This window comes from Ursus maritimus, unplaced genomic scaffold (assembly GCF_017311325.1).
Source record: "Ursus maritimus isolate PB19 unplaced genomic scaffold, ASM1731132v1 scaffold_27, whole genome shotgun sequence".
Taxonomy (NCBI): Eukaryota; Metazoa; Chordata; class Mammalia; order Carnivora; family Ursidae; genus Ursus; species Ursus maritimus.
The window spans coordinates 20,308,824-20,335,670 of record NW_024425230.1 but is presented as its reverse complement, the minus strand read 5'-3'; the positions used below and the strand labels follow the sequence as shown (position 1 = coordinate 20,335,670).

Sequence of the window (26,847 nt, the reverse complement as noted above, 5' to 3'; positions counted from 1 at the left end):
CTCACTAGCTTGTCAGCAGCGCTGGTTACTGCAAAGAACTGAAAGGTACAACAGGTTTTCTGGAATTTCCTCCCAAGTAGTTATCCAGCTCCTGTAAAAACCAAGGTGCCTTGGGTGCCTGGGTGGCTCAGTCTGTTGGGTGTCTGACTCTTGATTTCAGCTCAGGTCATGATCTCAGGGTCGTGAGATCAAGCCCCGCATTGGGCCCCACGCTCAGTGGGGAGGCTGCTTGGGATTTTCTCTCTTCTGCCCCTCCCCCACCACTTGTACGTGTGTGCTCTCTCTCTTTCTCTGAATAAATAGATAAAATCTTCTAAAAAACCCCACAGAAACCCCAAACCTAGGTGCCTTGCATACTACAAAACTGAAAAGACATATCCTCCTCTGCTAGGAGCAGCAGTCATCCTAACCGCCACCCCAACTCCACTCGCTCGTGAGTCCTCCCTGCGAAGCTCTCTATAACGGCTGCTCACTATGGGGGCTGAACAGAGCAACGCCGAATTCCAGCAGCGACAGCAGTCGGAGTGCTTTCTGACAGACAGGTATCCCAGACCCTTGCATAAACGGACCCGAATGTGTCTTTTTGTCCATGGCAACCTATGCAGAGAGTGCCCGAGAGCCTCTGCTACCTGCTATTACCCAACAAACAGGACCAGCTTATCCTGCATCTCTGAGTTTTAGTTTCTTCATCCGTACAGTGGGAATAATAAGGCACCGACCTCTCGGGGCTGCTCTAAGGCTTAACTGAACTAACAGTGTCCACAAAGCACTTAGCAGAGTCTGGCTTCTATTGCTGTCATCAAACCTGAGGCCTGGTCCTGAGGGGCCTGGGCTCCCTGTGCTCCCTCAGCCCCTTACACCGAGCTTCTGTATTTCACGAGAGGACTGACAACTGCGTCCAGCAACGCTGTCTGAGGGGCCCAACCTGATGACTGGCAAGCATGTGATAGCTTGCGGGCTGCCCCTGAGGGAGGTACTGCAGCGGGGTCCTCCCAGCCCCCGAGTGTGATGCTGAGTCGGCGGCGTAAGTGTGGACACCGTGCTCCCTCACTGCCCAGTGTTCCCTTTCCTGTTGTGGCCCCATCGTAGACCTACGCTAGCTCACCTCCAACACAGTGCTCTGCCAAGGGCTCGAAAAGGTCAAAGGTCGAAGTGGCTCCGTCGGACATGGTGATGAACTTGCGGTGCCCGTAGGGGTGTGGCGACCTCACCCTTCCCATCTTCCCATACAAGGCTGTTTGGATGTGTCCACTTTTCCCCCAGATCAACGGTGGAATGTATCTAAGAAAGCAGGAGAGGAGAGGTCAATTTCCGCCACACTCCCTCAACGACGCATGGGAAAATTTTTGAGCAAACGTCTTTCGACCTATTTAAGTTCTTTTCGTGACAAGTTCTGTATACTAAGCGTAAATGTAGGATTTTCTTTGCCTTACATCCATGCCATGATTGACCTCCTTCCCCCATTTACTAGTACATCCTGTATCAGATTAGCTTTAGAAATCACCCGGACATGCTTATACAGACAGGATTTCAAATTTACAGTGTTAAGTAATTCAATATGAGTTATTTCTGTAATGTAGATGAAAAAGAAAGCAACTAATACATCTTGAACACATGCTACGTGACAGAGTCAGCCTCATTATCAAATGAGCTAATGTATATAAAATAGCTAGCACACTGCCTACACTCACTAAATGCTCACTTCTGTGCCTTCCCCGAACAAGATCGGCCGCAGCTACAGCGGTTCCCCTGCTAACCAAACTTGTTGCTCGCTCGTAAGCGCCTGGTGCAGGTGTTGTGGGGTGCACTGTACGCTCTGGAGAACGTGCTGGAAAGTGTAAGTATTTGTTGGCTTAAATGAAGGATAAAGGCTTGTTAGCTGAAGCAAGTCATGACGCCACCCTAACAACCTTCCTTCGTGAAAACGTGGAGTGACTCTGGTCCCTAGGAGTAAATGCAAAAATCCCCAACTAGTTAATTACTGGGAAAACAAGGTACTCTGTTACAACTAAGAAATGATTATAGTTCACAACCACAGGGCAGGATGATCCCGCTTCCTGAAACTGCCGCTGGTTTCTCTTGCTCAGCTTTGAGCCCAGGCCTGGTGCTTGGCCAGGATTTGTGTTCTATGTAAACTAGAGTCATAGAACATCAAATATGGCAATGACATCCATCCTTCATCCCTGTATTATATCATGGTGGTGAGCATTTTTTTTAAGTTTTATTTATTTTGAGAGAGAGAGAGAGAGAGTGAGTAGGGGTAGGAGGAGAGGGAGACAAGCAGACTCCCTGCCGAGTGGGGAGCCTGACGTGGGGCTCAATCCCAGGACCCTGAGATCATGACCTGAGCTGAAACCAAGAGTCGGAGGCTTAAGTGACTAAGCCACCCAGGTGCCCCGGGGTGAGCATTTTCTTAAGGGTTTACCCTAACCTATTTCCCAACTCATGCCTATCATTTCTATCATACCAGTTGATCCTAAAAACCGTCTTTAAATTAAACCAGCTTTACTTTTTTTTTTTAAACTAATTCAATAAATCTCCACAAATTTAAGAGAAGTGAAGCTATCACCTTAAGCAAGCCAGTTCCCAGACAAACTTCCTCTGTATGGGTGGGGTGGAGAGGAAGATTATTTTAAGACCTTAGGACATGAAGCCATTTGCAAGCATGCCACCACAGGTGCAAATCTTAGTGCCGAGGCCACGGCATTTGGGAAGCAGACCGAAGCGTTTATAAGAGATGAGTGGATTATGACAGCAAAAAGAGTAAGCCTATAAAAATAACATCAACTGGACAACTCAGTATTACGCAAGATTTAGATACAGCATTTATAAAAGGTTTCAGACAATAAAGCATGCATAGGGGAAGAAGAGTGATCCAAGAGACCAGATTCCTGGTTGCTCCCTGAGGAAAATTCAGAGATAATTTTGTTTATAATATAAATTTAAAATAGAAACGTGCTGTGAAATATGAATTAAATTTCATACACTGATCTTCTGATCTTGTTCAGAATGCAGTATCATCTCAGAAAATGACGAAAGAATAAAATAAACTCTTCTCTTGGTTAGTCCCAGATTTCCCATATAATGATGACACCTGTGGTCATCCTGATGCTGCCCCTCCCCCGCCCAGATTCAGCGTCATGTCACCTCTCTGAGGTGGCCTCCAGCCTCCGCCTGCCCACGGAGGCAAAACAAAACACGTGAGCCCGGCCATCGCCGTCCACCGCACGGGTCCTAACTTGGCCTAGAAGGCCCTCCATGCCCTGCCCGCTTACATCTTTCTGGGTAAGTTCCGATAAACCTGAGCCACTGGCCGCCTGCACTCCAAAAAGGCACACCTCCTTCTGTGCTATTTTTATCCCAAGAGTCTTTGCTCAAGCTGTTGCTTCTGCCTGGAATATTCTCCTCTTCTCCTTGCACACCCAATTTTTCTGCTCCCCAGCTACTACCTGTCTTTCAAGACTCCCTTCCAGTTAGGCTGCTGGGGGAGCTGCCTTTCTCTATGCCCCCCGCAAAGCACCCTATGTATAGCTCCGTCCTGGGATCCAGGGGGCCTGATTGATTTGAGGGCTCTTTTCAAGCACATTCCTCCCCACCACATGCAGGAGCCAGGCTTGTTCATCTTTGTGTCTATCTCCAGGGTAAGCCACACACTGAGCCTGAAGGGAGGACTGCTGGATGAACAGAGAGCAGACCCACATACATCTCAGAAGGCACAGAAAAAATAATATGCACCCTAATGATGTGAGTTGGGCTGTAGCATGATTGGTGTTTGGTTACTGTCCCCTTTCCAGGCCACCCAGCACCATTCTCAGAGAAAATCCTGAGGGTGTGTATGTGCGCGTGTGTCCGTGTGTGTGCACGTGTGTCCGTGTGTGTGCACGTGTGTGCGGGAGAATACGTGACCACTTGGGGACTTTCTTGCTTCAGTGTGAGGTCAGTCGTGCACGTTGGGTGCCCCAAATCTTTCACTTTATGACGATACCACCTACCGATAAACCGCCATTTCAGAGAACGTCACAATAACACAACACCAGCGTTTACCAAATCGAATTTTTAGACAGCATTTACTGGGGCGAAGTTTTGCTGTGTGTTTTCATTTGTTTATATAAGTTATCCACAGGTCACATGAAAAAACAAAAATGAAAAACCAGAATGGGTGTAACTAGTAATATGGTTTGGGTCAAGGAGGAAACATGGACCAAAACAATAGAATAAACATAAAAGCACTTAAGAGATGCTGGAAAGTGTACACGGAGGAATCTGCTTTACTCTGGGTCTGGCCCTTCAGAGAGAAGCCTGGCAGCTTCTGCCTTTATCTCCTTGGAAACCTGGAGCCATGCTCTAGGGGAGCCGGGGCTTGACTGCCAGTGAGGAGAAGCATCCCCTAGGGGAGCCGGGGCTTGACTACCCAGCGAGGAGAAGCATCCCCTGGGGGGCTAGAGACACAGAACTGAGCGCTGGGTGTATTTTAAATCCTGAGCACCACCAAACTGTCTTCCAAAACAGATGGACCAATTTGCAACAGTTTTGCACGGAAGTACCTGTCTTCTTCACCCTCATCAATAATTAGCACTGTCAATCTTTCAAATTTTGGCCATCTTGATGGGCAAAAAATGGGTATTTAACTTCAATCTGTGTTTCTTAAGATGGATCCAATCTGTGGAAAACAAGTTTCTTATTTGAATTTGCATCTTCCTGATTCATATGTTAACTGGTCATTCCTATTTCTCTTATGTAAACTGAACCCTTTGTCCATTTTACTGTTATATTTTTTCTCTTTTTCCAATGGATTTGTAGGTACTGTTCTTATCACCTCTACACCATGGCATTTTCTATTATATGTTGCAAAGTTTTTCTCCCATTTTGTCGCATACTTTAATTTTATCTTATATAAATTCATATTTTGTGGTTAAATTTGTTAGTTATTTTTTTCTTAAAAAAAGAGAAATTTTTTAAAAGTAATCTCTCCACCCAGCATGGGGCTTGAACTAACGACCCCGAGATCAAGAGTCATACGCTTCTCTAACTGAACCGGCCTGGTGCCCCAAATTTGTTAGGTTTTTCTACTAAAACCTTTGTGTTTTGCATTTTGTTTTAAAAAGAGCTATTCTAGCACCCAATTTTAAATATATTCTCCAGTATCTCCTTCTATTATGCCTACAGTTTTAAAAATATATATATTACCCTTAAATCTGCTTATTTTTGTAAAGGACGTAAAGATCTAATTCATTTTTTCCTGACAGTTGGCTAATTAACTTTATACTGTAAATGGTTCATCCTTTCCCCACTGATTTTTAACTGTCATCTTTAATATACACCAAGTTCCCAATTAAATATTTGGATATTTTTCTGTATTTTCTGATTCATTGATCTATTTGTCTATCCTTGTGCCAATATGACTCTGCCTTAATTAATACAGCTTTATGGACTATTTCGAGTGTGGATAGTGCAAATTTTCACTTTTCTTTCTCAAAATTTTCTTGGCAGATTTTCGGCATTTTATTTTCCAGGTGAATTACAGGATTAGCTTGTTCCATGAAAATTTTGGAATTTCTAATTGTTAACACACCAAACTTATATATTACCTTGGGGAAAACTGACATCTTTACAGTTTTTACTTGTCCCATTAAAAAACATGTCGTATCTCTCTATTACTCGGGTATTTTTGTCCTACAGTAAAACTTTATAGCTTGCTTCATGTTGTAATACTCAGTTTTTATTACACTGATTTGCATGCATTTCTACATTTTTAAAAAAGCTATTCTTAGAGTTAGCATCTGGGCATGTTTTACTCCTAGCTCCCTGAAAGCAGGGGCGAAGTCTTTTGTACTAACACATATGCTAGTCTGTCCAATGTTGTGCTGTGGCCAGTGATTAATAAATGCTTGTTATAAATAAACGAATGTTACTAAGCAAGAAGCTAGACCACAAAAAATATAGAAGCCAGCATGTCCTGATCTTCTGAACCTATCTGTAAGCAACACCTGGCTATACTAACGGAATTGCCCGATGGGAATGCCCACAAGGGAAAATCAGGAACCCCCCCTCCCACCCATGTCCCTCCATATACACATACACAGTGCATTTGGGCAGATGGAGTTCACATCAGCAAGGACAGATGGTGGCTGGGCTGTTTTCAAAAATGCTGGAAAAAAAAAAAAGTTGACTAATGCTTATCTCTGCCCTCAATCTGAGTGACCAACCCATTCTTTCCTAGGGGACCCGGGTTCTTTGGTTGACATCAAACTACTTTGCAGCAGTTGGATCCAGACTTAGCTGTCATTCCCTCTGCTTCTCTCCAGCAGCCCTCTAGCACCCTGGCACAGGGCTGCCACACACATGGCATCTGAGACTGCGCCCCCACCCCCACTCCCCGCACACGGGTCCCTTTCAGTGAGCCAGACACTCAGCAGCAGCTACTCCTTGGCTAAAACTTTATGTTGGCTTCACACAAGATGCTAGGGTTAAGGTAACACAATGCAACCCCAACTAACTTAAGAAGGGACTGTGCTGGGCTGCTCACCGAACGGACAAGAGGCTGGAGGAGCAGGCTTGAAGAGGGCAGGTTCTAGGAAAGAAACTGGGGCTGCTATATGAATTGCTGGACCCCCCAGGAGGCAATGCCCCAGGAGTGGGGTGTCTCGAAGAAGGGAATTGGGGGGGCGGGGCATTACCTGCATGCAATGGGAGAGAAGGACTTCCCCAAGAGGAAACATGTGCCCCTGAAGAGGAAGAATGGATGCTGGGCAGCCAGAAAGTGACAAATGCTCCCCACGAGGTTTGGGACTAGACTTGTCTTTGCTTCAAGAGGCTGCTTTAGTGCCCCTGATATCCCACAGCCCTCTTCAAACCACCATGTTCCCATCTAATTCCTCCAAAGTCTCTTCTTTCTGTCCTTGTTCCCAACGTTGGTCCCGACTCAGCGTTTCCCGTTAATTCCCAAATGTATTTACTTTGAAGCGTCTGCTTCACCTGTAACACGGTGTCGATCAGAAGCAGGCCCCTCACTTGCTCATATGATTTCTCTCATCTATGGAACATAAGAACTAGGATGATCGGTACGGGAAGAAAGGGATAAAGAAAGGGGGGGTAATCAGAAGGGGGAATGAAACATGAGAGACTATGGACTCTGAGAAACAAACTGAGGGCCTCAGAGGGGAGGGGGGTGGGGGAATGGGATAGACCGGTGATGGGTAGTAAGGAGGGCACGTATTGCATGGTGCACTGGGTGTTATACGCAACTAATGAATCATCGAACTTTACTTCGGAACCCGGGGATGTACTGTACGGTGACTAACATAATATAATAAAAAAACATTAAAAAAAAAAAAAAAAGAAACAGGCCCCTCACTTGCTCAGGTGGTCTTTTTTCTCTCACACCCATCTTTCTGAAAGCAGACTTTATCACATACAACAGTTTGTGCTGTTTCCTTTAAAGGAGAAATCTAGAAAAGTAGAGTTTTTATGATTCCTGGGCAATGATCTTTACTGGTCTGAAAGTAGCACATTTCGTGCGACCCATCATTTTGCCCCGTTATTTCTTTGAGGTAAAATTCACAGAAGATGAAATTAACCACTTTAAAGCGCACGGTTCCCTGGCATTTGGTACATTCACAATACTGCACAATCGTTGCCTCTGTCTGGTTCCAGAACATCTCTTCGCTCCCAAAAGAGACCTCCTATGTGTTAAGCAGTCACTCCTCATTCTGCCCTCCCTCCCGCCCCTGGCAACCACTCATGTGCCTCCCGCCTCTATGGAATTACAAATTCTGGATATTTCACATAAATGGAATCACTGACTTTTTGTCTTGTGATTTTTCACTTGGCATAAAGTTTTTGAGGTTCTTCCATGACGTAAGATGGACCAGTACTTCATCCCTTTCTACGGCTGAATAATACTTCATCGTATGCACATACTGACCACATTTTCCGTATCCATTCATTAGCTGATGGACATTGGGTTGTTTCCACCTGTTGGCTATTGTGAACAGTGCTGCCCTGCACATTTGTATACAAGTTTTTGTTTGAATACCTGTTTTCAGTTCTTCTGGGTTTATCTAGGAGTAGAATTTCTGGGTCATATGGTCATTCTATGCTTAACTTTTTGTGCAACCTCCAAACTTTTTTCCATAGTGGCTGCACAATTTTACATTCCCGCCAGCAATACACGAGGGTTCCAATCTTTCCACATCCTCACCAACCTTTGTTTTTGTTTTTTTTAAATTGTTATAGCCATGCTAGCAATATTGAACATCTCTACTGTTTTGACTCTAGGCCATTTCCTTCCACTCTGTCTCTATTTCCATCTCTACTTTTAATATTTATCACAATTTAAAAAATGAATTTGTTGATAAATAAATACACACCATCAGTCTTGTTCACTTCACAATGGCTATTATCGGTAGAAAGGATTGAATTGGAATAAAATTGGCAACAGTCAAAACTGCATGCGGTATAATTTAGTACTGTCTAAAAATTGACAAAAGAATCCAGTCTTCAAAAAAATATTAGAATCCAGTTTTCATAAAAGCACTTAGACTTGCAAAATTTAACTTAGAGAATGGGACTTGGAAATAACAGCCATGAGAGAACTTGCTACAGCAGAAGCTATAGTCATAGCATATAATATGGACAAAAACCGATTCCAAGCTTTGTAGAAAAATTTAAATGGAAAACAAACCTGATGAAGATAAAATTTAACTGTATCATATTTAAAAAATCATCACGGGATCAAATTGTCTCAGTAGAATTTGTTCCAGAAAATAGCCTCTGAAGCGATTTAATGTTAGCCCAACTTTGATGAAAATATTTGTATTTTAAATGTCCTTGGGTTCAGCCCCTCCTGACTTTTCCTGACGGGAGTGCAGGTGGTTGTAACTTAGCTCACACTCTTTTCCTGCATGTTCCTCATTCCCGGGGCCAACTAAGGCAAGAGACTCAGGACCAACAAAGAAGATGATATGAGCTGGAGAGTAAGGAGTGGGTAGGAGAGAAGGTCTATAATGCAGGAGCCACTCAGGGTCTTTGGAAGGGTGGCTGGGCAGGCTACTTGCCGAGGAACTCCAGGGAGGCCACCTGAATGGTCTTGCTTTTACTCTATAAGAAGGAAACAAGAGAGCTCATGGTTTCATGGAGACAAAGGAAATGCAAGGGAAGAGTTACCATGCTCTAATGATCTGTAAGAATGAGATAGAGGCGAAGGCCAAGGCTGTTGGAATCTTACTACAGCATAGAAACATCACCTGGAGTGAAACGTGGACCTCTCCCTCATTAAGGATGTTCCCCCAGGCCCCTGAACAGAGGAAGTCAGGGGTGTTTGAGGTAGTAATTGTGGCTTTATCACCATGAATATATTGACCTCCTTCTATGAGCATGGAGCGTGATAAATTAAACTGCTATATTATTTCTCTGTAACACTTCACAATTTTTCAAAGTTTTTTTTTTTTTTGTCTGTGATCTCATTTGCCTTTGATTAAAGTTTGTGAAATGGCAGGTGTTGTTAGCCTCATTTTTCATGGGGACCCGAAGCCAGAGAGTTAATGGCTTGGCCCCGGTCACTATGCTAAACCAAGGGCAGAATTAAGACTTCACCTGGGTTCTTGCCCACTGTGTCCACAGTGATTACTTGGATGATAAAATAGGCACGATGAGGACAAGTAGATGTTGTCATTATAGAGGCTCCTATGACTCCATTAGTCATCCTTTAAAAATACTGGAGTTATCTAGAACCAAAGCACATGGGACTTCACCTATCTTAGTCAACAGCCAGCCTTCAGCTTTAAAAATATATCTAATAACATATGCATATTCTGTTGTCCATTTTTAAGGTCACTGCCAAGCAGGGACTTTTCAACAATATGGCAAGCCCTCGTTTCTTTTTTGTTTTTTGTTTTTTTTAGATTTTATTTATTTATTTGAGAGAGAGTGTGTGAGCAAGGGGAAGAGCAGACGGGGAAGGAGAGAGACAAGCAGACTCTGCGCTGAGCACGGAGCCCGATGTGGGGCTCGATCCCAGGACCCCGGGATCATGACTTGAGCCGAAACCTAGAGTCGGATGCTCAACTGACTGAGCCACCCAGGTGCCCCAAGGCCTGGTATTTATTTCTTTTTTTTTTTTTTTAAATGTATTTGACAGAGAGACAGCAAGAGAGGGAACATAAGCAAGGGGATTGGGAGAGGGAAAAGCAGGCTTCCCGCCAAGCAGGGAGCCCGATGCGGGGCTTGATCCCAGGACCTTGAGATCATGACCTGAGCCGAAGGCAGACGCTTAACGGCTGAGCCACCCAGGTGCCCCCCTGGTATTTATTCCGGATATAGATCTGCTTATTGAGAAACAATGAACAAGGGTTTCCGAGCCAGAAGCCGACAATAAACAGGAGAAAGGACAAACACTCGGACAAAGTTCTAGGGCTCCAGCAAGTACAAGACAACAACGGTCATGGTGAAGGAGACCGTTCGGGAGTGACCCCTTCCTCCACTGCAGTGCGGTGAGGACCGACAGCTTGGTCCTCAAGTTAAAAGGCGAAACTATCAACTACAGTCAAATCACCCTGAACATCCCTGAGGAAGGAACACACTATCTCAGTAAGTGGGGCTCAGGCGGCTCTCCTCCAGGGCTGGGCAGGTGGCTGGGCCGGACTAAGCACAGACGGCACCTGGGGCTTGAGGTCAGGGCCGTGCTATGGAACAAAAAACCACGTGTTTCAATGCAAGGACACAGCAAGATGTTCCCTTTTGCAGAGAGGCGCACAGGCCAGCGGGGACTCGTGCTTCCCTGAGGCGGGAGGCCTGCTGAGGGGCCAGCACGAACGAAGTAGAGTATGAGAGTGTGCGTGTGTGCGTGCGTGCACACACACGTTCCTCTCTCGCTCTCTCTTGGTGTACAGAGTTGAATCTGCATATGTGAAATGTCCATGTGATGCAACTGCACTATATACTAGAAAAAATACCAGGGTAATATTGGAATGTTGTAATGTAATGTTACAATACTGTAATATTGTAATGTTAAAAAAAAAGTAGTAAGGAATTCCTCTTTAATTTACACCCTGCCTAAATTCAAAGGCTTGGGGCAGAAGAAGGAACTCTCCACACAGAGCAATCTATCTGCAGGATTCCATGGGGCATCCACAGACACCTTGGCTGTTCCTCTAGAACTTACTGTCGAGGTTTAAAAGGTCACCCCACAAAATGAGGAGCCCTCTTCTCAAGTGTTTGTGACTTTAAAATGTCAGCATTTCTGACTGGAAGCCTCACACGTCCACAGGCCTTGACTTTGTTTCCTATGCAGGCTGCCCACTCTACAGAAAGGAGTCCGCCATTTTATAGTTGACCCTTCATGCTTCCTTCTCCTTCTGCAAGCCCGGACCAAAGGGACACTTCAGTGACTGGGCAAAAAGCAGAGGAGTTACACTGTCCTGGGAGCCTCACTTTCAGGCGGCTGATAGTGTCTTTGGCGCAGCCGCGGAGCAAGGAAGGCGCTGGCACTGGAGAGAAATGATCTCAGGACCCTTCCTCAGCTGCCAGAGAATATGCCCATCTCAAGAGGCCCTCCACGCTGCTCGGAGCACACACACAGATAAAGAAAAACAAATTTTCCATTTCAAGAAAAGTATCTGTCCACCGAGCAGAAAGACGACCTTTACTCTGACCAAGAAATTTGTTTTGAGAGTGACAACATGGACCAGAAAGGCCTCTAGGCTGGCATCGGGGACCAAACCAAAGACCTGTTATTGGGCCGGCCTGCCTTGGCCTATATGTTGTTCTGGCTCTTAGATATTGAGTCAGTCAAATTCAGAGATGAACAAGACACAGTGCCTGTCCTTGCTGGGTTCACATCTGGGGGCAGAAGCATGTGAGAAACACACAGACAACCACTGTCAGGGAGAGGAGTGGGCACTGGGGTCAGAAAGGCAGAAAGGGGTGATCTGATGGGGAGGTTCAGTCACATAGCTGAGAAGTACCAGTTTAACTCAGTGCATGACGGGGAGAGTTGAGGACTGAATGTCTGTGCCCCTCAACCTTCAACATTTGACGCCTTGCCCTGCGATGTGATGGTATGTGGAGGTGGGGCCTTGGGGGAGGTAAGCAGGTATAGATGACGTCGTGAGACTGGAGCCCCAAGAGGAGACTGGTGTCCCTATAAGAAGAGAGGGAGAGACCAGAGCTCTCCCTCTCTGCCATGTGAGGCCACGGCAAGAAGGCAGCCATCTGCAAGCCAGGAAGAGGGCCCTCACCAGGAACTGAATCTGTTGGCACCTTCTCTTGGACCTTCCAGCCTCCGACAACAGTGAAAAATGAATGTGTTGTTTAAGTCACCAATTTTACGGCATTCTGTTATAGCAGTCTGACTTGAGACAGGGCGTCTAAGGTCCTCAGAGAGCAGGGACGTTTCTGAGCATCCCATCTGTGTGTGTCAAGGACTGAACTAGTCCTGCCTCTCACGGAGTCCGCACAACAGCTCTGAGTGAGGACATCACCCCCATTGTACAGATGAGGAAAACACGGCCTTGACTTGCCTTGTGTCACAAGGTCCGGATTAGAGGACAGGTGTCTAGCTTCAGCTCAGAGTCTTTCTCACTGCGGCCCAGTCAAGACACATCAACTCCCTCAACCAGAGGCTCAAGTAATAAACATCTTTGCGCCTGGTTTTCTCTGTCTGATCATTTGTCTGAATGTTATATTAAATCGTGTTTCTCCCGACTGAGAATTGAATTTGTTGGAACCTCTCTTAGGTTTTCTTCACATACACTAAACAAAAGACCATTTCTTTGCTTTTACATGTTTTTCACAATTGTAACTGATTCCCTAATGTTAGTGAAGCTTTTTCGTGCGGGAGATCCATCTGGAGGGTAACTAATTTGAATATTCACATTTGATTATTTCTAAGACGAGGCCAGAATGTTAATAAAATCATACTGAGTATCTCCCCAAAGGTAATGAGACCCAGGAGAGAGGATGGGGGTGCTGTGGAAAGGCGAGGGGTGTCTGACTTGGGGAAGCATTTTTATCCGACATTAACGAGGGAGAATAAATTAATTAGGACGAGCATCAATGGGGGGTGGAGGGCGTGCACAGATGAAGGAAAGCTTTGTGGCAGCTCTGAAAGTCAGAAAACTGAGCTCCGGCCTTGTGTGTGTGTGTGTGTGTGTGTGTGTGTGTGTGTGTGCGTGCTTGTGTGTGCACAGGGGAGATAAGGAAGCAGGGAAGGTGTAGAACCCTTTTGAGGTCAGGGGGACATTTTATAGATACTTATCCTGGGTCCTAACCTGCCAGAGCTTCCCCTCCACAGGCCTTGAGCCCAGGACCTCCTGCTGCTCCCAGCACAGACCCCTCTGGTCCCTTGGTGGCCTCTCTGCCCTCATCCCGCCTGGCTGACGAAGCTAGCAGGTCTGTGTGAGCCCACCCCGGTGTGCCTCGGCCTTCTCCAGACGTGGAGCCGACCGCGCGCCACACCACCCCAGTCCTGCTGGGGAGGCCACGAAAGGGCTTCATCATTTGCTTCGGGCCTTTCATTTCAAAGTGGCAAGTGGCATAGTCAGCTTCCCAAACACCCATTAATAGGCTCATCAGAAATCTGCTTTGCACACAGCATTTTCCCCCACTGGAGGCAAATACTTCTTCACAGCTGTCACACGTTACATTTTCACTGTCGTTGCTAGATGTTCTATTCCTGAATTGCAGGATGATGCGCAGGAAAATTCCAATGCAGAGATGTTTTGTTTCTGCCTCAAATGACCAAAAGTGGCCTAAGGAAACGAGAGAAATCAGCTTCTCTTCCTGGAACTGGTTTCTGAACGTGGGACAGAGGCCACCAGGCTGCGGGGGCACGTCTATGACCCATCCTGTATTCTGTGGGAGCTATAAAACATGAATGTTAGGGCGACTGGGTGGCTCAGTCGTTAAGCATCTGCCTTTGGCTCAGGTCATGATCCCAGCGTCCTGGGATTGAGCCCCGCATCGGGCTCCCTGCTCGGCGGAAAGCCTGCTTCTCCCTCTCCCACTCCCCCTGCTTGTGTTCCCTCTCTCACTGTCTCTCTCTCTGTCAAATAAATAAATCTTAAAAAAAAAAAAAGAATGTTAGAGAGAACAGGCACAGGAGTTACAATAAAACCGCTTAAAAAGAAACCACACTCTTTTGCTTCAAGGAAAAATAAACTCAGTTTTAAAAAGTTCAAAGAAAACCAGTTAGAAATCCTCAGAATTGTATTCACATGTTAAATGCATCAGATCCTATTATCTTTTTGCTCCATGAACAGCTTTTTGGACCGGCCACACCCCTCGAGATGGAGGCGCGATCCTCTTCCCCGGCCTGGTCTTGACACTGCTTTCAGTAGGCTGGTAGCTTATTAAGAGGCGCCTCCAGGGTTCCACCTGACAAATGCCATCCATGAAAGAGCTAGTCCCGTGAAGGGCCAGTAGGAGACCGTAGTGTAAACTCGCTGGGCTCACCGACACTTTGCCCAGAACCCGCTCCTTCCAGATCTCATGCCTCCTGTTGCTAAATTATGGATTTGGAAAACCTGCTTGTGCTGGCAGAACAGGACGTGTGCGGACGCACAGCCCGCTGAACACCTCTGTTTTGTCCCCGTCTTCCCCGCAGGGACCCCCTCCCATCACCCACACAGATGTCAACTGCCTGCTTTTTGCCCAACCCATGACTGCGTTTTGTCCACTTCTCAGCCCAAGGCCACCTCAAAATCCATGCCCGGCCTGGGCAGGAGGGAAGATGGAAGCCAAAATATAGTTTGTTACTATTCCCAGCGGGGGAAACGCAGACTCTCTAGATGTGAAACTTCAGAGTTTCACCGGAAGATCCACCTGGAATGTCCTCTAGCAACCCTTAAATCAAGAGATGACTTCGAAGAGTTAAAATGTTGGCATGCAACATCAAGCACGTGTCCTGCTTTTCTTCCACGTGCAGAAAATAATTCACAAAACGGCAAGCCGTGAAGTTGGAAAAAAGAGGGGTCCTGAAAAGCCTTAACAAAAAAAATATGCTTCTTTTGTCAGTAATTATTGATATCATTACTAAAAACCCACATTCAAAACCTGACTCCGTTCCCGTTCCGAGTTTGCGATCACGAGAAGGTAAGAAGGAAATTGTACAAGGCTCCTTCAGGCTCTGGAGAGATTGGAACAAATCAGCTTGCACTGGAAAACCCACCACTACAAACATGTTAATTCTCCCTAAATTATCTATAAGTTTAACAGATACACAGTAAAAAAAAAATCATATTTGGAATCAAACAAGCATTCTTAAAAGTTCATATGGAAAACTGAACGGGCTATAACTGCCAAGGAAATCCTGAAAAAGCAGAGTAGCAAGGGGGATTAGCAGCACCCGAACTGCCTACAGTAAAACATAGTTAAAAACTACAAATCTGCGAATGGTATATATTCAGGATTATCGACAGAATGGAACAGACTGGAAACGAGCCTAAATACATCCAAGGAATTTAGTAGGAGAAAAAGATGGCATTTCAGTAATTGGGGTAAAGGTGGCTTGTTCAATGAAGGGTGTTGGGTAAAGGGCAGCCTCTGATGAAAAAGTTAAGTTGGAGCCACACTTCACGCCAGGATACATTCCAGAGAGACAGAGCACTTCAAAACAGAGACTAGTACATACGTGTGCTAGAAAAAAGTGTGGGATTAAAAAAAAAACAAAAACCGAAAACAATAGTACAATGAAGGAATTTCTGAGAAAAACAAATCTCTGAAGCCAAAAGAAATAATCAAAAGATTTGACTATGCAAACATTCTTTTTTTTTTTTTTTCTAAATCTGCATGGCAAATACCACCATGGGCAAAATCAAAAGGCAGAGGACAGAGAACAAATATTTGCAATTCAAACCACAAAAGGCTAATTTCCCCAGCACATAAAGAACTCTCCCAGGTGATTGGGAAAAAGACCAATGACCATCAAGAAAATGGGCAGGGGCTCCCAATAGGCAGTTAGTAGAAATGGAAATAAAAATAGTTCTTTAATGTAAAAAAGATGCACGGTCTCTTTCCTAAGAGGACATGCATGTAAAAATCACAGCAGGAAAATATTTTTTATCTACCAGATTGGCAAATATAAAACAGTAGGAGAACCCCTTCTGTTGGCAAGGGGTGGCAGGAAAGAGATGCTTCTAGTCTACTCTACACGGACACGTGCGCATCATAACGTAAATGCAAAATGACGTTACAGCATTGTGAAAGGAAAAGGCTCGGGGCAAGTGAGACCTCTGTCAGCAGACGGATGAAACTAAGGGCTCCCCACTGTGGAATACCGAGCAGCCAGGACGTCCGTGGCGGAAGCTCTTTGTACAGTCGTGTGCAAGGGCCCCTCGGTGATGCTTCATGAAGAACAGCAAGGGGCACAAGAGTGTGTTCACAGTACACTACTCTGTGCAATAAAAGGAAAAGCAACATGTGAGTGTGTATGTGTGTGTAAGTGCTGTTTTGGCGTGGAATGATCAAGAAACTGGGAACACCGGCTGGAGGCTTACACGGGCTGGTTATAAATTGACTCTGATAAGCGTGAGAGCCCGCTGATGGCGAGGACCACGCGGCTGGAGAGAACAAGGTCACACCCCCTGCTGCTTGGGACAGCTTCTGGGAAACAGCTACTGCTTCTTGAGCAAGGTGAGCCCTGGGCTCAACCTACAAAGAAGGAAATGATGCAGGTGCTCTGGAGCTTCTGATGAGAGGAACACAGTTCCAAAGAGCTGAAAGGAGCAACTGTTGGTGGCAGCTGTGGCTGAGCTCTGTTGAAATGGCCGCCCTTTCCCACAGCATGAGAATGCAGAAAAATATTTCCTCAGTCAACAACTCCACCCCTGTGAAGACTCACAGAAGCTCAGGCACCAACCCTTCAGTCTTGTCCACACGACAAGACACAGCGCCGCAAGACCACAGAGATAAGCATGTTCTAGAAAGTTCTGCTAAAGCAAAGTCTCTCTCTCTTTGCACGTGAAGGACAAACGCGAAAGGCAGCGAACGGCTGGTGTCCCTGCTGATACTTCTAACTAGCAACGAACTGCACACGACTGTCAAAACTATGAAGGCCAAAATGTATGTTCAGAAGCTTCTTGATTTTATTTCGCATCGATTTGAAACAGCTAGAAGAAAAAGTTTAAAATTCATCCAAATCCTCACAACCCTTAGGAAACTAGTTTCATTTTTGTTTCCTTTTTACCTGTGCCTATTTGAATACAGAGTATTTAACATAGTTATAATAATAATATACAGATATATAATTTTGTCTTGTGCTCCCTCCCACTCAGTCCCTGTTTTCTCATACACGTGGTCATCATACTAAGTTCTAGATGACCACACACAATTCTACCCTGCTTATCAGCTAGTTTAGGGAGCAAACATCTCTGCAGCACTTTCTATGCGTGCATTTCATAATCTGACTTACCCCTTACAGCAAGTGTTACTGCTGGGAAACCCCCTTCATTTACGGACTAGGAGACCGAGGGTCCAAAGATCTAGTTAGGAGCAGGCCCTGCCTTTGAACCCAGGTGTGTCTGACCTGACCGCCCCCATCCTCTCCCAAGCATCACACCGCCACTGCCTCCAGTGTGGGGTGCGTCTGTGCCCAGTGTCTACTACCAGACACAATGCCGGGGGAATAGCTTCCCATATTTCGTTTCTCCCTTTCTAGATTTTTTTTTTATTTCTGCCAACATTTGTGTCCAGAGTCCAACAAGATGCCTCCTCACCTTTCTCTACTCCCAGTTCCTGCTTCTGAGCAACAACTATTTTCAAGTCTTTTAGGGTCCCTGTCACCCCACACTTGTCTCCGTATTGCCATGCTTGGCCTGCTGGCTCTTCCACGCCAATTTCTGTGTCACCTACTGCATCACCGCTGGGGAGGCTGTCGGCTCTCTTCCACCACCCGGAACACACACACAGCGTCTCCTCCTCTGCTCTTTTCAACCTTGTTATAGCAATATTTCTGGTTACGTTAATTTTCAGTGTTCACATAATTATGTAAAAGTCACAACTAAGTCATGTATCCTTTTTTTTTTTTTTGTAAAGCTCTTTATTTCCCCCCCAGTTTTTGCTTTTGGCATTTCCTCATTAGCTGAGCGCACCAACCGCCAGCTTATTTCCGAACTCTGAGCGACACTGCGTTTCGGCACAAAGGCATCAGGCAATCACTGGTTTCACCTTCTCCTGGAGACACCATCTGGGGAGCCCTCCCTCCATCCTGAGAGGCCCCTCGTCTCCTTCCTGCATCTTGGGCCCCATAGCCACTCTTCCTTGGCTTCTTTCCTTCCTTTGGTGAAGGCTGGCTGGCTTTCACTAGCCCCTTGAGAAAAAATGAATTGGAGGAAAATTAAAAAAAAAAAAAAGGAAGCCTTTTTTTGAGACCAACTCTCCATGTCTGAAAGTGCCTTTATCTTACCCTCACACCAGGGTGAGTTTGGCCGGTACAGAATTCTGAGTTGGAATCCATTTTTACCTCAGGATTTTGAAGGCCTTGCTCCACTGTCATCCAGCGTGTGGTCTGCTGTTGACGTCTGGGGTCATTCTGACGCCTCATTCTCCTCCGTACGCTCTGTGAGCTTTGCAATCTTGCTTTGTTGCCAGGGTTCCAAAATGTCGTCAAGCGCCTCTGCTGGGTCCTTCTCATTCTCTGGGCTAGGATTTCAGAAGCTCTTTCAATCCGGAGTTTCAGGCTCTACACTCATGGGCCAGCGAGGGGATATTTCTCTGATAATTTCTTCCCTTGCGCTTTCTCTAGCCTTTCTCTGGAACTACTGTTATTTGGATATTAGATGTCTTAGGACTGATCCTCTGGTTTCTCTTCCACTTTCCATCCTTTGTCTATTTATTCTACTTTCTGGAAGAGATCCCTAATTTTCAACCTTGAATCCCTCTATCGACCTTCATTTGCGCTCCAAAAGCTCTTCCTGTTCTTGGAAGTTTCCAATTTTAGTCTCTTCCCGCCACACAGATGTGTGCCTTCTCTTCTTTCCAAGTATGCTCATTATGGGTTTTCTTTACTTTGGGCTCATTTCACTGTGTTTCCTCCACGTCCTTTCTTCTGCTTGCTTTCGATCTGTCTTTCGCGTTCAAGGCTTTCCTCCTAGGTCCAGCGACTCCTGGCTGTCTGCTCCTTCTGCAGGATGAGCTGCCAAAAAGCAGATGCCCACAGCCAGCTGACTACATGGGCAGACGTGCCCGCCTGTGGGTCCCAGCCTCCCTGGCAGAGGACCCTCCAATAATAGTATCTATGGGACTTTTCCCTGGGCCCGTCAGTTTCCCCCGAGGGGAAGCCTCCCCTCTCCTTGGGGAACCTGGTCAGGGCTGGGGCCTTCCATGTGCAGAATCTCCAGCCTGCTGTCTCAGTCTCTCTTTTTTTTTTTTTAAAGACTTTATTTACTTATTTGACAGAGACAGCCAGCGAGAGAGGGAACACAAGCAGGGGGAGTGGGAGAGGAAGAAGCAGTCTCCCAGCAGAGGAGCCTGATGTGGGACTCGATCCCAGAACGCCGGGATCACGCCCTGAGCTGAAGGCAGACGCTTAACCGCTGTGCCACCCAGGCGCCCCCTCAGTCTCACTCTTAACCTGCCAGCGTGGAGGCAGAGCTATCACCTGGCTGAGTGAGAGGGGAGGAGATGGGGGGGGAGCTTCCCACCTTCCCACCCTTCTGCCCGTTTTCAGCTGTGTTTCACAGCACATCCTCAGAGGTACTGGGGCCTCTCGTTCGTGAGCCTTCAACTCAGCCCCAATCTTGTAGGGTTCTCACTCTGCAGGTCTGGGTTTCTGCTTTCTCTGGTTTTCTCAGTTAGTTTCTGCTCATTCGTCTGCTCTCCACCCATCTGCTCCTATCTCCTCTCCTGTTCTCTATGCTTTTGAGAATTTGCCCCTTTTTACCCTTCAGTATCACTTTAGTGGGGATTCAGGAAGTGGTGAATACAAACGTGTTCAATCTACTACTTTTAATCAAGACTTTTTAGCTTTTCTCTGTCTTTAAATGATTTCTCTGGGTTCAATTCGTAATAATGGAATCAGCATTTTAAACTCCTTTATCATCTGTGATTCATGTGTTCACTCAGTAAACATTCACGGAGCACTGCTAGGTGCCAGATACTACACTGGGCAGTGAGGACACAAGGTACAGGGGAAAGAACTGACTATGGGGTCCGGGAGACCAGGATCCAGTCTCAATTCCGACACTCTGCGACTCTGGGCAGGTCAATCACCTTGCTGAGCCACATTTACTTATTAAAAACCCGTGTGGAGGTGGGACAAGGAATAACAATACCCATTGTGCAGACTGTTTAATCTGAAGATGAAAGGAAACACACTGAAATCACTGACCTTGGCAGCTAAAGGACAGGCGCCACCCAAGTAATGACAGTATTTGTTATTTGTGTTGTTGTGAACAGTAACTTATTTTACGACTTATCAAGGGAGACAGACTCATGGAAAATCTTTATGCAAACGAACATGCTTCTGTGACGGCAGACCAGGTGCTCTGAGACAACAGAGAGGAGACGCACTCGCTCCGGGTGTGGAGGAGGATATCCAGGGAGCCCTCCCCCAAGAGGGGCTAGCTGTGTTCTCGCACATAAGGAGGCTGTGCAAAGGTGTGGAAGGATCCCAGGTAGAAGGATAGGCAAGTGTGAGACCCAGGAAAGAAACGTAAGGGGACCCGATGTGTTTAGAACACAAGGCGCGAGGAGGAGCCAGGCTGATGCTGGACCTCACCCTATGGGCAGCTTAAAGCAGGGCCACGACACCATCAGATTCGTGCATCAGAGGGCAGCTGAATGGCCTGTGAGGTGAACTAGAAGGGGCAGAGAATAGAAATGCGGCTGTGGCATCAGTCCAAACGAAGGATGGAGGCAGAAGCAATAGAATGGGGAGGAGGGGCACACTGAGGGGGGTCAGCTTAGGAGGTGGTGACTTTTGTCACCATTCTGCCCCAGGCCCCTAGTATTTCCTCTTGTGAAAATTACCTAGGCATATCCTGTACCCACTTATCTATGCGGTCCACCAATGTTCTAGCTAATACTACTAGTATAAAAATAGCTCCAGAGGCACCTGGGGGGCTCAGTTGTTAAGCATCTGCCTTCAGCTCAGGGCATGATCCCAGGGTCCTGGGATCAAGCCCCGCATTGGGCTCCCTGCTCCGCTGGGAGCCTGCTTCTTCCTCTCCCACTCCCCCAGCTTGCGTTCCCTCTCTCACTGGCTGTCTCTCTCTCTAATAAATAAATAAAAGCTTTAAAAAAAAAAAAAAAAAGCTCCAGGAGCACCTGGAAGCCTCAGTTGGTTAAGCATCTGACTCTTGATCGGCTCCGGTCATGATCTTGGGGTCCTAGGATTGAGCTCCATGTCAGGTTCCCTGCTCGGGGCGGGGGGGGGAGTCTGTTTGAGATTCGCTCTCTCCCTCTGCCCCTCCCCCCTGTTCATGCTCACACACACACACACTCTCTCTCTAAATTAAATAAATATATCTTTAAAAAATAAATAAAAATAGCTCTGATAATAACAGCTATGCTTACTGAAGTCTTACGCATGCTAAGCACCCTATGAATCGTTTCACACGCTAGCTCTCCTTATCCTCATACCAAACCTATGAAGTACTATGACCCCCATTTTACAAGTGAAGAAGCAGAGACTCAGTGGGGTGGGGTGGCTTGGCCAGTGGGGGGCAGAGCGGGGCTCTGGGTGGCTAATGGCTAACTTCCCCCTCCCCCAGCACCTCTGCCCTCCCCCTTGCGACCATGGTGCAGACTTCATCCAGTCTGGTTTTCTTCTCAGCCAGTTTCCTGTCTTTCTCCTTCCTTTCTTAGCTTTTGTTCCCACACCCATTTCTTTGGTGGCTCTGAGCTGACTTCTTTCCTCGCCCTACTTCGAAACAGTCAGCCTCAAAATCCCCTCATCATTCTGGCCCAGCTCAGAGGCCTCTGGTCCGCCCTTGCCCTTCCTGACTTTTTGTGCTCAGTGCCTTCCTTCTCTGGCTTCCGTGACGCTCAAGGCTCCTGGTTCCCTTCCGAACCTGTCTTACTGCCTGTCTCTGGCTCCCTCGCAGGCTCTTCCTTTCACCCTAACCTGCCACAGCCACCAATCTGCAGTCTCTCTCTGCCCTCTGCCTTCCTCTCCCGGGCTGGGAGCTGGTCTGGAACCTGCATGTCTGGCCTTCAGCTCACACCTGAGCTCTGCTGCCACATTCACGCCTGCCCACCTACTCATCCCACGGAGTGCCTGCAACTAAACCACTTTCCCTCAGAAAGCAGCTTCCCTGCGACTTCTCTATTTCTGTTCACCAATCTATTCTCTCAGCTGCTCAGTAACCTTAACATTATCTGTGATTCAGCCCTCTTTGCCAACACCCAAGGACGTTCCATTAGCCACCACACCTATGGATTCCCATTCTTTCCTAATGCCACAAGTGCTCATGGGATGAAATCCAAACTCCTCCTTTCTGGAAATGTGAGACCCCATGTGATCTGACCTCTTTCTCCCCAAAAGACCTGGGACTCTCAGCTATAATCAGACAGCTCTTGTCACACCACATCATCACAGGGACTTGGCAAGGAGCTGGCCAGGAAGCAGCTGTGGAGACCAAACTGGTGATGGGCCAGAGCACATAAAAAAACAAAATCAAGGGCCCAGTGAGCAAAGGGCAGAGAGAGTGGCAGGTCCAAAGACCACACAAAGTGCACTGAGAAGATCTTTAGGAATCACAAGAGAGATGGTCTGAGTGCAGCCAAATGAAGATCCATGGATCTGGGGGCAGTGGGGGGAGGAGCAGAGTGGCTGTGGGGTCAGGGCAAACCAGTGACAAGGGGGAAATGTGCCAAAACATTCCCCAAGTAGGCTGGCTGGAAGGCTGACAGGACAAAGAAAGAGAGGAGTGCTGGCCTGGAGAGCCAAGCTGGTTTTCTACCGGAAGTGCTTGTTTAAATGATCGATTCTGCTGGTTCCTGCTCACACTGACCTCTCCATCTTCTCTCATATTGCCCCACTCATCCAAACCAACTCATCTCACAGTCACTCAAAACCTCAACAACGAAGCCTCCACAGTACTCCCTCCCTCTTTCTCTAAACTCCTTTAGCATTTAACTGAATTGCTCGTTCTGACACTTCATCACATGGGTTCCTTCCAAAACTATCTACAAACATCAGTGTGCACTGAATGTGTGCGACGTGGCGGCCATAAAGAGTTCAGAAGATTTTAAGAGAGTCGCTCTCCTTAAGCCTCTCAGAATAGAGTTGGCCTGAAGAGAGAGACACACATGGAAAGAGATGGTTTACCTTCCTGTCGTCAGGTGGGAGCCACAGGGGCAGCCCAGGGAAGGCCTAGAGAGTTCTGGAAGAGCCAGCATGTGAGGTGGCCTTGAAGGACGGACAGGATTTTGATGGACACGGAAGGTGGACGTACGAGAAAAAGGATTATGCGTGTATGAGAAGGGATGGGTGTGATCTCCACACGGTGAACGGGCTAGAACAGCAGGTTATGAAAGAGTGATTGACTGACCCCAAAAATATATACGTCTATTTGTTCACTGAGAGGACTCTTCCTTTATTGAAATGTCAAGACGGAAAAGTCCTAACTGCTATGGCTCAGCAGATTTCAAATTAAAATATATATATACTGTTTCTCAGTTCAGATTAGAAAGGAATTAGTGATCAAGCTTTTGTGATCTGGCCCAAAACACCAGTTCAGGGTCTTGCCAGCAGGAGAATCTGGTGCGACAAGTCACAGAGATGTCAGGCTGGTTGTGGCAACGACATTTGTAGTCCGTGGAAAGGGGGAGGAATACGTGACCTGCTGCTTCTCATGGATCTCTCCCCTCCCAGGAGGCCACAGCTGGTTCTGGATCAACCCCTGACCTTCAGGTGAGAAGGTTTCCCGAATGCTCTGGGTGATGGCCTCTTTTAATGGCTACCTCAGAGGGAAGCCGTCTGGCTCGATGCTGCGCACCGGTGCTGACCTAGAGCCCTCACTCCATGATTAGAAACCAGCATGGGCAGAGACTTAGGGTGGTTCCAAAGCTGCCATAAGGGCTGACTCACTTCCGTGGCTCATGGCAACACTGCACCGCAGGCAGCCACCTTGGGCAGATAAACAGCTCTGAGCAGCGCATGGCCCTGGAGGACAGTCATCTGGGGTGGCAACAGGGAGGGCATCGCATTCAATCACACGAAACATCAACCCGTCAAGGATTATAGCTTTCTGTAGCAGTAAAAGCTTCGTTTCCTAGGATTTCATGGAGGGGCAGATCTCCTTTAGAAACCCCGGAAAATTCCTTCCTTGAGTAAATATTCTGCCACCTGGTAGACAGTGATCCTAAGGCCCAGCGCCCCCCCCGCCCCCGGCCCCCGCCAGACTCCATCTGCAGGGAAGTTATTGTCCAGACTGTTGAGGAGGACCGGGCTTCCTGTGTTTGAGCTTCCGACCAAGTGCAAACTGCAATCAGCTCTTAACCCCACAGTGCTGCATGGAAGCAGTGATCCCACTCACTCACCCTCTAGAAAACACTGTCCACGTTCCTGTCTGCATTATACTTTACCAATAAAGTAGATACTGTTCTGGGGCGCCTGGGTGGCTCAGTCGGTTGAACATCCGACTCTTGATTTGGGCTCAGGTCTTGATCTGGGGGTCATGATCTCAAACCCGCAATGGGCTCCATACGGAGCCCACTTAAAAAAAATTTTTTTTTTTAAGTAGATACTGTTCTATAGTATGAAGCGTACTGTCTGTCCTAATGACGGGAGACGAGCTGGGCAGCAGGCAGAGAAAGAACAGTTTGAGATCAAAATTGGGAACCACTGAATTTACAGGGGCAATAGAACGTGAGAAGCTGGTAAAAGGTGGCCACTTTTAGAAAATAAAATCAGGTCCATTTCCTGCTCCTGGGTATTGGGCCAATTTTCAGCCCAAGTGAGAAGGACTGCATATTGAGAAGGACCACAATGGGTCTGATCCCTGGCAAGTCCTATAAAGTAAATTTGGTTTAGTAAATAGTTTATGTAAAGTTAAGGATGATTGGTGGACAAAGATGGACCCCGGATCAGGTCTGGGAAAGACTGGAAGGGGGGGGTGACTCAGCAATGGGACAGGTTTGCTCAGAGCAGAGGCCCATCTGCCCATCTGCAGGTGCGGGTCTAACTCCGTGTGATGGCGTCAGTGGTAGCACATGCCGCTTTTGCTTTTTATTTTTTATTTTTATTTTTTTATTTTATTTTATTTTATTTTTTTAAAGATTTTATTTATTTATTCGACAGAGATAGAGACAGCCAGCGAGAGAGGGAACACAAGCAGGGGGAGTGGGAGAGGAAGAAGCAGGCTCATAGCGGAAGAGCCTGATGTGGGGCTCGATCCCATAACACCGGGATCACGCCCTGAGCGGAAGGCAGACGCCTAACCGCTGTGCCACCCAGGCGCCCCCCGCTTTTGCTTTTTAAAAGACGTAGTAGAGCCCTGAAGAATAAACCCAGGCTAACAATAGGGCAATGCGTTGGTCATAAATTTTTGGAAACTGGACGTGATTGCTTTACGGAGGGCAAGACACCTGGAAGATGAGCCTCTTCCCAACTGAATTAAATCCAGGGAGTCTGGAATAGTTTCGATTCTGAATCTTTTAGATCTTTCAGCAATTCCTGCATGAAGGCACAGTCTCTAACAAAAACCTACAATCTCGGGGCACCTGGGTGACTTAGTCGGGTAAGCATCTGACTCTTGATCTCAGCTTAGGTCTTGATCTCAGCCTTGTGAGTTCAAACCCCACACTGGGCTCCACGCTGGGTTTGGAGACTACTTTAAAAAAAAAAAAAAAAGAAAAGAAGAAGAAAAAGCAGCAGCAGCAGCAGCAGCTACAGTCTCTACCCGGGTTAGAGAAAATGAATGAATTTCTCCATAGCTGCAGCTTCATCATCTTAATTCAATACAAGCGGCCTCAAGGAGGACAGCACTTTCCTCCTGGCCTCCTGATAGGTGACCTGCTAGGGCAGAGACAGTGCAGGTGGGCAGCATCTACGAGTTCAATTAAACCTGGCCACTGGTGAACCAGCCACCTGCTCCCAAATGCATACGCATTTACCAAAACCTCACTCTCCAATGGCAGAAGACAGCGAGTAACAAGGAGGGGGACCAACTTATCTCTGTTAGGTACTTCCCCGGTTTTAGCATTGAAAGCCCCATGTTCTGGGAAAACCGTCAGTCCTGGGAATACCGGGATGTTTGGTCAGCGTAGGCACAGAGGACGGTATCTCGGGCTTAGTGAGTCTCATCTTGACAGTTTGCATTTGGGTCATTTCATTAGAAACACAAGCGATTTTAAGATGAAGTCACCCGAAAACGTGACCTCACTGATGCTGACCATCAATAATAGGTCTCGGTAAAGATGATCTTGAGTCTTTCCTCTTCAGGTGCTCTTTTACAATGTAGACCGCAAATGTGCTCTGAAGGTCTGCTGCCTACAGAAGGGGCGCGTTGGGAGCGCCACAGATCGACTTATCAATAGTTAATGGTTCACTACAAGCAACTAAGGAAATATTTGCACAGTTCTTAAAATGGGTAAGGTCAGGTCAATGGAATTAAGTCACTTGGCAGTTAGGAGTTTATCCTATAAAAAGCACAAAGCTTTAGTGTTCAGCCAAGGAGGAAAGGATCTAAATCCGATCTGGAATGTCTCTGTGAACAAGAGGGAATTAAGAGGAATTTAAGCCCAAAATAATGAAATTCTTTTCAACTTGAACTCACTATAAATATGCTGTGCTGGCTGCAGAATTTCCACCCGGGGGAGGCCTCAGGGGCAGCAATCTGACTGGAAGGGAGTGTGCGAAGCTGCATTTACACGTGTTTTATCGAAGACTGCAAACATCAGGTGGCT

General features: G+C 46.8%; 1 protein-coding gene and 1 long non-coding RNA gene across 4 annotated transcripts in view; both read right to left on the bottom strand.

The window, feature by feature from the left end:
• ABHD2 (abhydrolase domain containing 2, acylglycerol lipase) overlaps positions 1-26,847 on the bottom strand; it is a 104,424-nt gene that overhangs the window by 42,929 nt on the left and 34,648 nt on the right. For all 3 annotated transcript variants that reach the window (XM_008687771.2, XM_040642785.1, XM_008687770.2), the window contains exon 4: positions 1,106-1,281. In XM_008687771.2, coding sequence (XP_008685993.1) covers positions 1,106-1,281 — 176 coding nt within the window. The remainder of the gene's footprint in view (positions 1-1,105; positions 1,282-26,847) is intronic.
• LOC121105521 lies at positions 17,666-21,151 on the bottom strand. Its single transcript, XR_005838065.1, has 2 exons — positions 18,458-21,151; positions 17,666-18,304 (listed from the first exon to the last, which is right to left on the bottom strand). It is a non-coding gene; the product is annotated as an uncharacterized LOC121105521 (long non-coding RNA).